Source organism: Cyprinodon tularosa, unplaced genomic scaffold (assembly GCF_016077235.1).
Source record: "Cyprinodon tularosa strain WSP-4 unplaced genomic scaffold, ASM1607723v1 ctg178, whole genome shotgun sequence".
NCBI classification, from domain to species: Eukaryota; Metazoa; Chordata; class Actinopteri; order Cyprinodontiformes; family Cyprinodontidae; genus Cyprinodon; species Cyprinodon tularosa.
In genome coordinates this window covers 57,320-71,306 of record NW_024038597.1, presented here as the reverse complement: position 1 = coordinate 71,306, position 13,987 = coordinate 57,320, and the positions used below count along the sequence as shown (strand labels likewise).

Below are 13,987 nucleotides of genomic sequence, written 5' to 3'. Positions count from 1 at the left end.
GCAGACCGAGCAAATCAGTGTCTGTCATGAACTTAACTGTCAGCCTTCGACCAATCACAGCTGGCCTGTTGACCACACCATGCGTTAGTTCAGCCAATCAGAACACTCAGTGGGTCCCTGCGGAGCTACTGATCAGCACCAGTGAACAGAAACACACCAGGTGAGGGGAGGGGGGGTGGGGCTGCATTAGGAGGGGAGGGGTGGGGGTGGTGCGAGGGGGCGGGATCTCACCAGACCTCCTGGACAGCCTCGGGGCCACTGTAGCAGAAGAGGGGCAGACAACGGATCAGAACCGCCTGAGCAGAGGAGAACATGTGAGCAGCACACAGACTTCCTGTTTGGGCCGACAGATCAGAGGTTCATCTGTCCCAACTCACAACCAGGAAAGGATTTCAACCTCCCCTAACACTGAACACCATCAGAGGACATGTCACTCCAACAAACAAACGGTCACCATGGAAACGAGCCATTTAAGTCCAACAGGGGGCACCAATGCGCTCTGACAGCAATAAGATGTTCTACAGCAGATCGCTGGAAGGTGGTGAGACGGTGAAATGAAAGATGCTCCAGCAGAGAGAGCTGATCAGTCACTAGGTTTACCTCTGGACTTTGACTAGGCCAGAGTCAGGTCTGTAACCTGCAGCTCTCTGAACCTTCCAGGACGGCTCTGAATGACTCTGGCTAAAAACGACAACTAAACTAACAGTTTTTGAACATAGAGATCAACAAATAGATCAGGGGTCTTCAACGTCTTCCAGGGCATAGACCTTCAAACTGATGGCGAGATGGAGCGGGGACCTCCTAATTATATATATTGTATGAAATAGTGTTCAGTGTATCAAACTGGTCCTATAGTCACTCTATTACAAATGGAGTAATCAGAGGTGTAAAGTAACAAAATACATTTACTGAAGTTACTGTATTGAGTAGGTTTTTTTGTGTATTTTTTATTTTTCAAGTAGTTTTTAAAATCGAGAATTAAAATTTTACTTGATTACGTTTTGAGTAAAGTACTGTATTTCGTTACATTACAAATCCCATCCGTTACTGAGTAACTTTGGAAAACCGAAAGGAAGACAAAAAATCGGGCCCGGAAGCACTACAGCGAGTGACGTGATCAGCATGTAGATCTAGGCTACCAGGCGCCAAGTCTTTCTGTAGGAGATTGGGAACGAGATGGAGGTGGATCAGGAGAGCGACGACGGTTCAGAGAACATTTTACTAGAAGTGCTAGCTGAAACATCGAATTCTGCTGCCCAAAACCCCGAAAATCCTCGGCCACATTCGAAAGACTGCTTTTCATTTAAATTCAAGAGGGCTAACAGTATCATCACGCAAGGATGAGCGCAACAAACTGCGAAAATCAACTGCTGCTCAAACTTAACAAGAAGTTTGTAGAATAAACCTCTTAAAGGAGAAATCCGGCGAGTTTTCACATAGATTTCCGTTTCTCGAGGTTACGAGTACCGCTGGTATCCCCGCCCTCCCCCCGAAAACAACCGGTTTCACCTAGCTTGAGTTGCTACGGCCAGCAGCTAACGCAGCCTGGCAGCTACAGCGCTACACTTTGGGTGTATGAACATGATGGAGGCTCATGAACACGCCCCTAGAGTGACTGTAGATGCCTGGCTGTGTTAGCTGCTGACCGTAGCAACTCAAGCTAGGTGAAACCGGTTGTTTTCAGTTTTTTTTTTTTCTCCAATACCGAGAAACAGATCTATGTGAAAACTCACTGGATTTCTCCTTTAAGGTGGACATATACAATGGGGGAGTGTCATTTATAGTTTTTTAGTTAGAAGTTTTTTTGACGTGTTTTATCATTAGACATTAAACGCCCAGCCTGCCATCAGAGTGTTGCCCTATTTTGCTTTTATTTTTCTGAAATGTCGCTGACACTGAGATTTTAGTTCTATTTTGGTTATTTATGGAGTCAAAACACGTGATTTAGCCTTGATTTGCATTATAACTGTTTATGTTAAAAGAAGGATGGCTATAGCTACGTTTACATGCGCAAAATTTCCCCGATCCGATCCAAACCTTGGTTGATCGGAAATTCAAAATCTCCGTTTACATGGACACTAAATGAAATGATCCGATCATGACGTGTGTATACATGTACCAAGCGTTGGATCAGATTAAATCTTTTAAGCATGCGCAGAACTTCCTGCCAAACTTGGCAGTTCTGTCTGCGTCTGGTTTTTGGGAGGCCTGACAAACGATGCGCTCGGAGCGAGCGGAAAGAAAAAAGGAGAGAGGAGGAAAAAAGCGCTTGGCAGCGAAATGTCCGAGAGAAAATGTAGAGAATGAGCGATTGAACCGGCGTGGGAGAGCGAGTGGGCTGTGGAGAGAGAAAAGAGGAAGAGGAGGAGGATAAATTCCTGCTTCCTGCAGCTTTAAATGAACTTGAGTGTATAAGTCGGCGTTCCTAGACTCCCCCCGCATGTTGTTCACAACAAGAGCGAGAGCGACCGGTGGTTTCCTGTTGTTGACAAGGCGGAAAAACGTCACGCTGACGTCGCACACATGCGCAGTGAAGATTATTTTACTCTTTAGATCCGAATGGGCGTTTACATGGACGCCAATCAGAATGGCGATCGGCAAAAACCACCTCTCTCTTTCGGAATGAAATTTAGATCCGATCGGACCGAATCGGATTAGAATCTTCAGTCTGGCATGTTTACATGAAACATTTTTGATCTGATCAGGCCTTCAATCCGATTATTTGTGTCCATGTAAACGTAGCTAATCAGAATTAACAATTCATGGCAATTCCACTTTCAATTGATGTGGAAACATTGAAAACATTTTATGGGATGTTCTGCACTAAAGTGGCACATTATACATTTCTAAGGGTCTTAAATGTCATGTGTGGCGTGTTTTATGTTGCTATTGCATTTGTATAGTGCTTATTAATAACTGTTGTTAATGATTGAAGAAAAGAAGGACGGCCCTCAGAACCGAGAATTCATGGCACTTTTACCTTCAATTGATTGTTTGAAAACGTTTTATGGGATGTTCTGCACTAAAATGGCACATTATACCTTTCTAAGGGTCTTAAATGTCATGTGTGACGTGTGTTATCTTGTCATTACATGTTTATACATTTGTATAGATTTATTGTTTAATTAAAGACTAAATAGTTTTGGATTTATGACTCCTTGTCCTATTTTCACTACATGGGAGAGATCCCCTGCCCCGTTCAACTGTTTTTTTTTTTTTTTTTTTATGTAACTAAGTAACTTTTACTTAAAATACATTTTAAATTAGCTACTTATTACTTTTACTTGAGTATGATATTTTAGTACTTTTTCCACCTCTGGGAATAATGTAACTAAAGTAATTTCTCCCTGGGATTATTAAAGTATTTCTGATTCCTGGTTGATGGGACAGGTGTTGTGAATGAAACAGTGTCCAGCTTGAAAGAGCTCCTGTGTGTCGCTGAATGTGAGCATTAATGACTGAAAGACATCTTCTGCCTCCATTTATCTGTTTACTACAGTCTGTTGAATTCATGTTAATGTGGATTTAAAGACATTTAATTAGTGGAAAAAAATTGCACTAATTGAAAAGTACCTCTGTGGACCCCTAGGGGTCGCGGACCCCCTTTAGAAGACCTCAGCACTATGCTATGAGGGAGTTAAAGTCCCAATAAGAAGCCAAATCTGAGGAAGTGGAATACGGCCTGCCGTGTAGACCTCCCCCTGGTCAGGACTTCCAGAGGTTTTATAATGAGACGAAGCTTTTAGAGCGACGTCAAAAAACTCTAGAGGTGGAGTAGGCGCTCTCACTGCGCTGATGGGTAATTTGGTTCCTGCACGGATGGAAAACTTCAGAGACGAGTGTTGGACCAGCCTCCACTCACCTGCAGTGGTGTTTCCGTGTGGCCAGCCAGAACCTGCTCTCACAGCCGTAACACTGGGCTGCCAAATGATCAGGGTACCAGCGAGTCACCTGCATGAAGCATACAAAGCCATTCCTAGTTCCCATCTACTGAGCTGTGCACCAATCAAATCCGGGACCCGCCCTCTGGTTCCTCCGTTCTCTGTAAACACCCTCATCGACTCGCCGTCTTACCTCCGTGTCCTGCTTGTCCACCTGCTCCCAGCTGGCTTCAGAGAAGAGCTCAGTGCTGCAGCGAGACAAACAGTTTGGGTCCAGGTTGAACTCTGAGTCGGTCATTGAGGTCTGCGTAGAGAGAGAGCTTCGTTACAGACGGACTGGAACAGCAGCAGCAGCAGCAGGCGTTAAAGAGAAAAGAGGATCTCACCATCTCATCTCCCACGTCTCCGTTGATCCTGTGAGAGCCGCCATGTTGCTGACTCTCCAGGCGACTCCACAGCTCCTGCACCTGCTTCTTCAGCGTCTCCACCTCCATCTGGTGTCCCGCCTCGATCTGCCTCAGCCTCTGCTGGATGGCGTCCGTGTGCAGCGTCAGCCCGTCGTCATCCAGGTGGCTGCGGGCCGGCTGCTCCGGGCTGACGGGGGCTCGGCCCAGCAGGGCGTGGCACCAGCGGTGCTGGGAGCAGCTGCCTCGGGGGTGGAGGATCAGAGAGTTGCAGCTCGCCAGCGATACCTGTCGGCTTAGAGGGGCCCGTTCGCCGCTTCCTTTGGACCAGTGCGGCGCCGCGTTGGGGTCTCCGTCGGAGCCGTCCCCGTTACATAACTCCTCCCTGCTCGGCTCAGCACCTGCAGACTGAAAGGCACTGATTGAGGCGTGCTTTGTGGCCCCGTTCAAAGTTCTGCTGAAGCCAAGCTCCGCCGCCTCCTTGTCCGTCCTGAAGCCAGGATGCTGCTTCCTGTCGTCGCTGTGTGGCTGACCGTTCGCAGAAACGCTTTGCTGTCCTGGAAGCAGCGGTTTGCTGCAGGCTTCTTCCGTTAGAGTCTCTGTGGAGCTCTCCATCAGAGACGCCCTCTTCTCCACCTGCTCCTCCAGTTCTGAGCTACCGCGCTCGGGTTCAGGAGCGCTTTCATCCTCCTGCTCGGGTGACCCCTCCATGAAGCCGTTAGGAACAGTTCTATGAGCCGCAGGCGGCTCCTGCTCCACGTCGCCCTCTGGTGTTTCGGGTCTGTCCATCGGCGGCGGATGGAGCTCCTCCTCCTTCTGGGAAGAATCGCCATCCTCCTCAGCCTCCGTCACCCCATTTTCAGGACGGTGACCATTTGCGAAGGCTTCTCTCTGCATGTTGGTTCCGTTATCCTCCATCGGCTCCCCGTTCCCCTCTGGTCCAGCAGCAGGTCTCTGGGAATCTGCTCCAGATTCCTCTGTGGCTTCCTGAAGGATGTTCTCCATCTGTCCCTCAGCCACACCCACCACCACAGATAGCTCCGCCTCCTCCGCCTCGCCTCCCGCTGGCCTTAGAGGCTCGTCCTTTCGGGTTGCGGCCCGCGGGCCGTCAGCAGGACTCTGCCCCTCTGCGTTGGGCTGGGGCTCTTGGTTCCCCCCTCCCTCAGGACCCACTGCCATGTTGAGGTCCAGGGAGCGCCGGTGGTCCTGCCACTTCTCGTTGAGGCTCGGGTCGCTGGAGCGGCGGTTGGGAGCCAGGGCGCTGCCCAGCTCACAGGCGCTGGGCAGGTTGTCAAAAGAGCGAGTTTTTGTTCGTCTGAAGAGGAAATGGAAGAAATGTTTCAGCAGGAAACAACGTTAAACCCTCAGCGTTTACAATCTGATCACATGAGAGGATAAAAGGAGCAGAGACCGTCCCTAAAACGGACCCTGACCCGTTTCAATGTTATTCATGAGGCTAAAGCGCCTTGCAGAAGTTTAATCGCCATCTTTTCCTCTTTCAGCAAGGGCTGGGCGATATAGAGAAAATCTAATATCATGACACAGGGTTCCTACAGCATTAGGCAAGTTAAATTCCAGACTTTTTAAGACGTTTTAATGCCACTTGAAATAAAAATTTAAGACCAACTTCACAAGAAACACAAGAAAAACCTGCTTGCTCCAACTTAACCCAAAGGTTTATTTTAACATAAACCACTGCACTAATGTTTTACATTTTGAAAAGCTTCCCATACAGGAAGAAAGCTAAAAACACACAAATGACAGATATATTTGAACAATTATTTAACTGAATTCACAAACTTTGTTTTAGCAGGGAACAAAACAAATCAGTTTTAAAGCCCCAACATAACCAGTGCTAAGTCTTTTTTGCAGCTATTTTTCTTTGTATGGTTTTCTTAGTATGTTTGATTTGGTGATAAGTGGAGGCGTTGCAGAGACAAGGGTGGAACTAAACTGAGAAATACCGGCTGTTTCTCTGTAACTCCATTTTGACGCTTTGTGTTTCGTGCTTCGCATGTGCGACTCCACTGCCTTAATTCCCATCGTTCTGAGCTTGAATGACTTCTTGCACTAAATCCACTGAGCCTCATGTATGTTCCCTGGTTTTAGCCATGGAGGAAACTCTTGGCTGGAGACAATTTTGGTTACATTTACACTTGCTCATATTTTCCAGACAAAAAGTTAATGGCGCATCTCCCAAATGTCCCGGCCGCAACAACGCTTTATTGGTTCCGCTATCGGGACGGAACCAATGATGGCGAGTCGTTATTTTTTTTAAATGAAAAAAAAAATTTGTCAATTATAATGTTTTATTTAGATTACAAAAATAAATCACAATAAAGATATTCATATTTATGAAGTTTTAAAAATTAAGACCTACGAAAGACTGATTTAAGACATTTTAATACCAATTAAGGCCTTAATTTTATTTTGAAGAATTCAAAGACTTTTAAGGCTTTTTAAGGACCCGCGGTAACCCTGTGACATATTTGGGCTATATTGCAATGCACGATATGTTTAAATTACCTTCAAAAACACTGATATACTCATTCAAACTTTTGGTTTCAAATTTAATTTAATTTAACTTGCTCAAAGCTTTTCTCTAATAATTCTGCCACATTCTGTCTTTGGGTGTCAGTATTAGACCTTTAACAAGATCCCAGCAACAAAACAGGAAACAAAGCAAAAAACAAGCAATACTAAATAAAATGCTAAATATATAAGGGCTCTTTTGTGAATTCAAAAAAAAAAAAAGAAAAAGCAGAATGAATAAATAAACTGAGCTCAAATTATGAAAGCAAAAGTCAAAATACCTTCCAAAAATTAGCTCATTATCAGAGCGTCTCCAAACTATCTGCATTCATCTTTACTTGCTCTAAAAGTTCAATGCAAAACATGTAAAATTGAGAACATCGCCATCTTTAGAAAACGGCTGCAAAACCTCTGAACGTCACATCACAGGTGTTAGAGCATCTAAAAAACATTTAAATCACATTTTAAATAGCGTCTGTGATTTCCCTCCATCCCTGTTTCTCTCACATGGGGGCGCTTCTTCAAACGACGAAGCGGCTTCACAGCTGATTTATCGAACGTAATTGCTGTGCGGGGAGACGCTGACATGCAGAGTTTATTAAACATTCCTCATTTTGCAGCCGATGTTAAGTGGTGGAATACATTTCTACTGCTATCTTTAGTAGCAAAGGTTTTTGCGGGACGTCTTACAAATGGGCTCCTTTTGTTCGACGTCCTCGGCGTGAAATCCGTATATCGTTCAGCTGAAACACCTGCTGTCGCCATATTTCGTTTGCCGGTTTCTGTAGCGTCCGTGCACGCTGAGCAGAACGTAATCGTGTTCAGAGGAGGGGTTTATGATGCATTCAAACTGTGTGGGAAAAATAAAACTTTTGCAAATGGCTGCGTCATTTTAACGTGCCTAGGAAAACTCTAGATACATTGAGCATATTCAATATATCGCCCACCTTTACTTTTAGCCACAAACTTCTTCTGTGATAAACAAACTTTGTAATCTGGATAGATGGTGGGAAAACCTTTGCAAGGCTCTGTGTGCCCGCTGGGCGACCTGCAGCGAGGCCTGGATAGTGCGTTCAAAGAGGGTCGCTAAGCCCGGACCCTCTGGCTGTTCAATCAGCGGTTTGTGTTTATCTTACATGGAGCAGGAAGAGGGAGGGGCTCGGGTGCCAATGCGCCAGGCTCACCTGCCCAGGGGCGCATCCTCCGGGTTGGCACCGGGGACGGGGTAGGGAGCGCAGGAGTCATCAGAGGGGGTGGTGGGGGAGGAGCTGGGCAGGTACACCGCCGTCCACAGCATCAGGTTCCGAACGTGACACACCGGGTGGAGAACCTGCGGAGAACAAGCCGACTAAATGGGAGGAAAGCAGAACTCTGAGAAGCTGTCAGAGTGTCGTTCTCCAACTTTCTAAATGAGGAGTTTCACCACCAAAAAAAACAGCAAAGGGAAACGACAGGAACCACAACAATGCAACACTGGGAACGCTGTGAGAGGGAGGCTAATCAAGGCTGAGAGAAAAACTGTTCACAATAAATCTCTAAATGCGTGATGGACTCATCCCGTCTGTGGCTCCAAACTGTAAACATTTCTTTGTCTTTTCAGGCTTTCAAGGAAAAGTTCGCTCAGATTCAGAATTCAAACTTCTGAAATTTTTTATTGGACGCATCCATGTTTGTCAAAGAACACTACTGCCACCTACTGGTTAGTGACGTCACGGTGCGGTATCGGCTGTTGATCAAGTCCCAGTGCTGTATCTGGTGTTTATCACAACGAGCTATTATCCAAGTCGCTGAGGAAGATTCTCAGTCATCCAGGTCGTAGTCATTCTGTAAAAGTTTAGAAAAAACGATCCACTGGACTTGGTTTTCAAGGTTTGAAGACGTTTCGCTTCCCCTCCAGGAAGCTTTCTCAGTTCAAATGTCTGGATCCGCAGTGAGTTGAGGCTTTATATAGACAAGGCCTTGTATTGCTTGGAAACATGCATTTGGTCCCATTGTTGGCCTGTAATACCTGAAACCTGTCTATGATTTTTGGTTGATAAAGGAGGGATTGTTCACCTTGCTGAAGAGATTTGATACTTTGTTCCTCTGTGATGGGGTGGGGGTGTGATGATACCTGGAAGGGATCAACTCTATAACTGGATTGTAGGTTTTAGGAAGCTGGAATCTCAGTCCACCATCATACACCTTGTGGACAAAGGACATTCTTTTGAGGACCTGAATGTTCACATTTTGGATAAAGAAGATAGGTGGTTTGAGAGGGATGTGAAGGAAGCTATCTATGTTAAGAGAGAAAAACCAACTTTAAACAGAGGTGGTGGAACCCTTTAACGACAATCCCCCCCTTTAACGACCGACCTTCAGAATCATAGACAGGTTTCAGGTATTACAGGCTAACAATGGAACCAAACGACCCACTCATGGGTTCAATTTGCATGTTTGCCTTGTCTATATAAAGACTCAAACTCACTGCGGATTCAGACATTTGAATTGAGAAAGCTTCCTGGAGAGGAAGCGAAATGTGCTCAAACCTTGAAAACCAAGTCCAGTGGATCGTTTTTTTCTAAACTTTTACAGAATATTATCCAAGTCATCTTGAAAACATTCTTTTTCTAAATGTTGGCTACATATTACGGGTTTTTTCTCTGGCCAGAAGTTCGATGGCAAATCCTCCCTCTTCAAGTTTGCGATCCAACGACCAACCCGTCCGTGGAGGATCAGGAATCAGATAGGGGGAATAACTCTTTTTTTTCACTTTTCCCCGATGTATTCCAGCATCCAGCTGCCATGCACGTGGGCATTGTCAGTTTCACTATAGCTCTGGTGAATTTCAATGGTGAAGTCCTCTGGAAATCTTCAATAATTGTTGTTGATTGCAGATGTGTCTAGTAGTTCCCATTGATTTTGCTTGGAAAGCGGGGAGAATGGCGCTAGGCTTACCGCACCGTGACGTCACTGCTGGAAGATGGCAGGAGGGAGGGGTTACTATATTTGGGCAAAAATGGCCGCTCCCAGACTCAGAGATCGCCATGAAAATTATTGTTTTTATTTTTTTACTGATTAACGCTAAATTCGTTAAATCACCAGCAAACATATTAGTTTTAGGTATAGATATTGATTCATTGGTCATTTCCTGATGACCGGACTTCTCATTTAACCTGTTCATAGAGACACAGAGGCAGCAGGGCCCAGATGGCGGACGTACAGTTTCAGAGTGGGAGGAGTAGAGCATGTTCCTCAGCGTGCGGTTGGCCGGTCGAAGCAGCGACCACACGGAGCAGGTCCTCTCCTGAACGTGCCGGTCCTCCCTCTCCTTCCCGCTGTTGCACAGGAAGGTGCCGAACAGGCAGGAGTAGGTGTGCTGCACCAGCTTCACCTGCACACACAGACACGCACAGGCTCGTGTTCAAATCCGAGGAATGACAAGAGCAGAGATCTGAGGAGGCTCTGGAATCTGTCATTATCGGGGGAACTGGGAGAAGTGGGGTGAGACGCGAGAGCTGCTGAAGAGATTCAGACTAGAGGAGGAAGACATACCAGGAAGGCCTCGTTGAACTCAAAGGAGCAGGGGAACTGCCTCTGCAGCTGATGGACGCAGTCCAGCCACTGCAGGAAGACGGGGCAGCGCTCGTTCAGGTCCTCCGAGTTCTCCCCATGGCCGCAGCGGTCTGCAAACTTATGGCCAAAGTCCAGCCATTCAGTCTCCACCAGAACCTGGAAGCCCTGCAGAAACAAATGATAATTTTATCCTTTAAAAACAGCACGCTACCGAGGTTAGCATCGTCTGCGGTTATTCAGGCTTAGAAGGTAACATTTGATCAATCTCAGTTTTTATATCTGCTCACAAATCCAACATTTGGGGAGCTTATGGTCTAACACCTAAACACAGAGATAAGCTTCCTGTTCACACCTCATCAGAATGTCCCTGAGCATGACACTTCCTCCTCTGTGCCTCACAGTTCATGAGGTTGAATCCATTTTTATGCCAAAATTGTTATTCGGGTTCAGACTTGTCTGTCCAAACGGCACAACTTTACAAGTCATTATAGTTAGAGTGGCTCAGGTTATCCTGATCTTAGACTGCTAGAGGACATAGGGACCCCTTTTTCATCATTCTGCTTCATTCTATCTCTATTCTCCCACTCTGCAGAATCTATTAGTTCAATCTCTAACGTTCTGCTCTCTCTGCTTTTTCTCATAGTAGCTTCATCTGGTCTGTTCCTGTTTGGCTGTGACTCCATCCTGGAGAGAAATATCAGCTGTGCTGCTGCCATCAACACCTTTGTTTCTAGATGTTGGGGCTTGGCCTGTTTTCCAGTGTAGTCCTGTTTCTCTGACTGTGACTAACTGGATGTGCTCTCTTCATCCTCTGACATGGGAGCTGGCTCGGAGCTCGTCTGCCTGGCTGTGTGTTTCCTGGACGGGGCCGCCTGTGGAGCTGGTTGACAGTTGCCTTTTGTATCTATGCTTCTTTTTCTATGTCAAAAGTGCCCTGAGATGATGTGTGTTGTGAATTGGCGCTATAGAAATAAACTGAATAGAATTGAATCCCCCTTGTCTTTGTTTTCCAACTGAAATTTTTTGCTCATCTTTCATGTTAAATGTTTCTCTCCTGCTCACCTTCCATGAAAGCTAAACTGGTTTGGTCTCCTCCTAGTTGTACAGGTTTGAACTTTCATATCAACGTTTGTAAGAACCTGCTGTATGTCCTGTGATGAAATCTCAGGGTTCCTAAACATTTTCAAGCATCTTTTCTTTTCTTTTACCTTTATTTAACCAGGAAGTCCCACTAAGATAAAGATTAATTGTGCAAAGGAGGCAACATCCATGAAAAAAAACACATTTCATCACCCAATAAAACATCAATACTGAAATTAGAGTAACACGGCCGCTGCTCCACTGCTGAAGGTGGAAATGAGGACCTGGTTCTGTTAGGAATGCTTTCAATTCCTTCCCTTGACGACGGTTTCTGGTTTAGAGGAATGATCTTTAAATGACTCAGAGCTGCTTTAGTTTCCTTCGTGCAGCTCTTTGAATCTCACCTTAGGATTCACTTTTTACTTCAAAAGTATGCATTACGTTAAATGTGGAGATTTAAACTAATCTTAAAATCCTGTTTTCCCAGCCTGTATTTTTAAACATTTAGGGGAAAAAAAAGCAAATCCAGTTCAATTAAATAAACTATAGGATTTAATGTTCCTGAAGTGAAAACCAAATGTCCATATGACCAACATGACAGAAACACAGGCTTTAAAGCCGGGTTCTAAACTTTAATATTTCTACACATATGGAAGCCACAGAGGACGGAAACAGCTGATCTATTTTCAACACATTTTTACGAGGAATATAAACAAATAATCCAATTATGAGTAATATTGGATTAATGATTAATGAGGTAAAAATTTGTTCCATCCGATTAATGATGTAAAATACAAAAAATAAAAACCTTTTTCAAGTTGTAATGTTGGCGGTGTCCACTAGAGGGTGGAACCTAATGCTACGTTCACACCAAAGGCGATTTCAGCAGCAGAGAAGCGTCTGCTGCTTCATTTTTGATGCTCCTCCACATTAAGTTCAGAATTACATTTCAGATATTTAACATGTTTATTTTAGATAGGAGAAATACTATTAAAGATATCTGAAATATAAACAAATATATGTTAAAACGGCAACTTAAAATAAGTAAAGATTTGTAGATATCTGTAATGTAGTTCTTACCAGTACAAATTTGATTCCAGAATACTAAAAATGTAATTTCTACTTGTAGAAATGTAATCAGTGAAATCTAAAAAAAAAAAATCTGACAAGGAGTATTGTCATTGTGACTTGGTAGAATGCTTTAGTGTTATCTATAATAGAAATGTGAGTAGTCAGCCTGCCTATATTATGTTAAAACAAAGCCTCGTTATTCTTTTGCAAGTATCTAAAACTACATTTTAGATAGGCATCATTAAAATTAAGATATCTGTCATTCTAATTTAACTACTCACAAAATAAGTAGTTGATATCTGTAAATACATTTCTACTAGCAGAAATATATTTTGATGTAAAGAAATTAATTTCTGGATATCTGTAATGTTAAATTCATTTCTGATATCTGTAATAGTAATCATGACTAGCAGTAACTATTATGGAGATGTGAAATTAAGACTTTAGCGTCATTAGAATTCAATTTTATGTAGGAAGAATGTTTATTTTAGATATCTGGAAGTAAAAGCCCAATACACATGAATGGGAAACAATCATTAGTACTCGTAAGAATTACATTTCAGATATCTAAAATGTTTATTTTAGATAGGAAGAGAAATGCATTTCAGACATCTGGATTACATATTCAGGCTAGTCAAGCTAATAAATATCAAAACGGCCTGCCATTTTTTTTTCCTCCTGTCTATTTTTATCCATTTGCTCCTGGGCGTAATTCTCCCTCCCGTGCTGCGGTGGCGCTAAACCTATTTTGCCCTCCTACCTCGCTTCCTGGTTATACTCTTACAGCAGTGTGTTGCAGTGAGCTTGATGCAGACATTTTTGATTTATGCTCAATATTGAAGCGTGGTCTGAGCTACACGCTGTGGGTCTAGATACGGCCGAGGCGGGGAGGAAGTGGGGGCGAGTTTAGTCCGACGACGGAGGGACATGAGGGCCAAAAAGAGCGGAGATCCAGGTGGAAAAAGGGTCCCAGCGTTCTCGCGCACCTCGCTCTTCTAGCGGGTCAAACTTCATGAGTTGTTTGCGCAATTTTGGTCATAAAAACAAAACAAGCCGGCCTCCTGTCTGCGGCACTGTCTGCGGTGAACTACAATATGGGAGAGGAGCAGCGGAGCGTCTGTGGAGGGGGGCGGGACGTCTGGAGCCGAGGTATTGCATTGCCCTCATTGCACTGATATTGTGCAGTATTTTTGCAGTATTTTTTGATGCAACTTTTCTACTTCTGTTATTTGCTGTTGTTTCTAAAAAAAAATGTATAACAATATTACAGCTTTCATTGATTTATTTCAAACTTGAAACTTTGTCTAGCCTGTAAGGTGTAAAAAAAATTTAAAAATTAACCGATTAATCAATTAATCGAATCTTATCGTGGTGTATTCTTTAGTATCAAAAATAATCGAATCTTTGGGTCAGGAAATCGATACCGAATCGAATCGCCATGATGGGTGTGATTTACACCCCTAT

The 13,987-nt window shown here is 44.2% G+C and overlaps 1 protein-coding gene across 8 annotated transcripts in view; it reads right to left on the bottom strand.

Annotated features, from left to right (window-relative positions):
- The window catches only part of mtmr3 (myotubularin related protein 3), a 59,467-nt gene that overhangs the window by 3,353 nt on the left and 42,127 nt on the right, over positions 1-13,987 (bottom strand). For 3 of the 8 annotated variants that reach the window (XM_038281986.1, XM_038281988.1, XM_038281990.1), the window contains 7 exons: positions 10,352-10,537; positions 10,020-10,190; positions 8,002-8,147; positions 4,268-5,600; positions 4,075-4,185; positions 3,863-3,951; positions 232-258 (listed from right to left, as the gene is read on the bottom strand). In XM_038281986.1, the coding sequence (XP_038137914.1) occupies positions 232-258; positions 3,863-3,951; positions 4,075-4,185; positions 4,268-5,600; positions 8,002-8,147; positions 10,020-10,190; positions 10,352-10,537 (2,063 nt within the window). Of the gene's footprint in view, positions 1-231; positions 297-3,862; positions 3,952-4,074; positions 4,186-4,267; positions 5,601-8,001; positions 8,148-10,019; positions 10,191-10,351; positions 10,538-13,987 lie in introns of all 8 variants that reach the window. The other 5 variants (XM_038281987.1, XM_038281992.1, XR_005280574.1 and 2 more) reach the window with 4 other exon arrangements.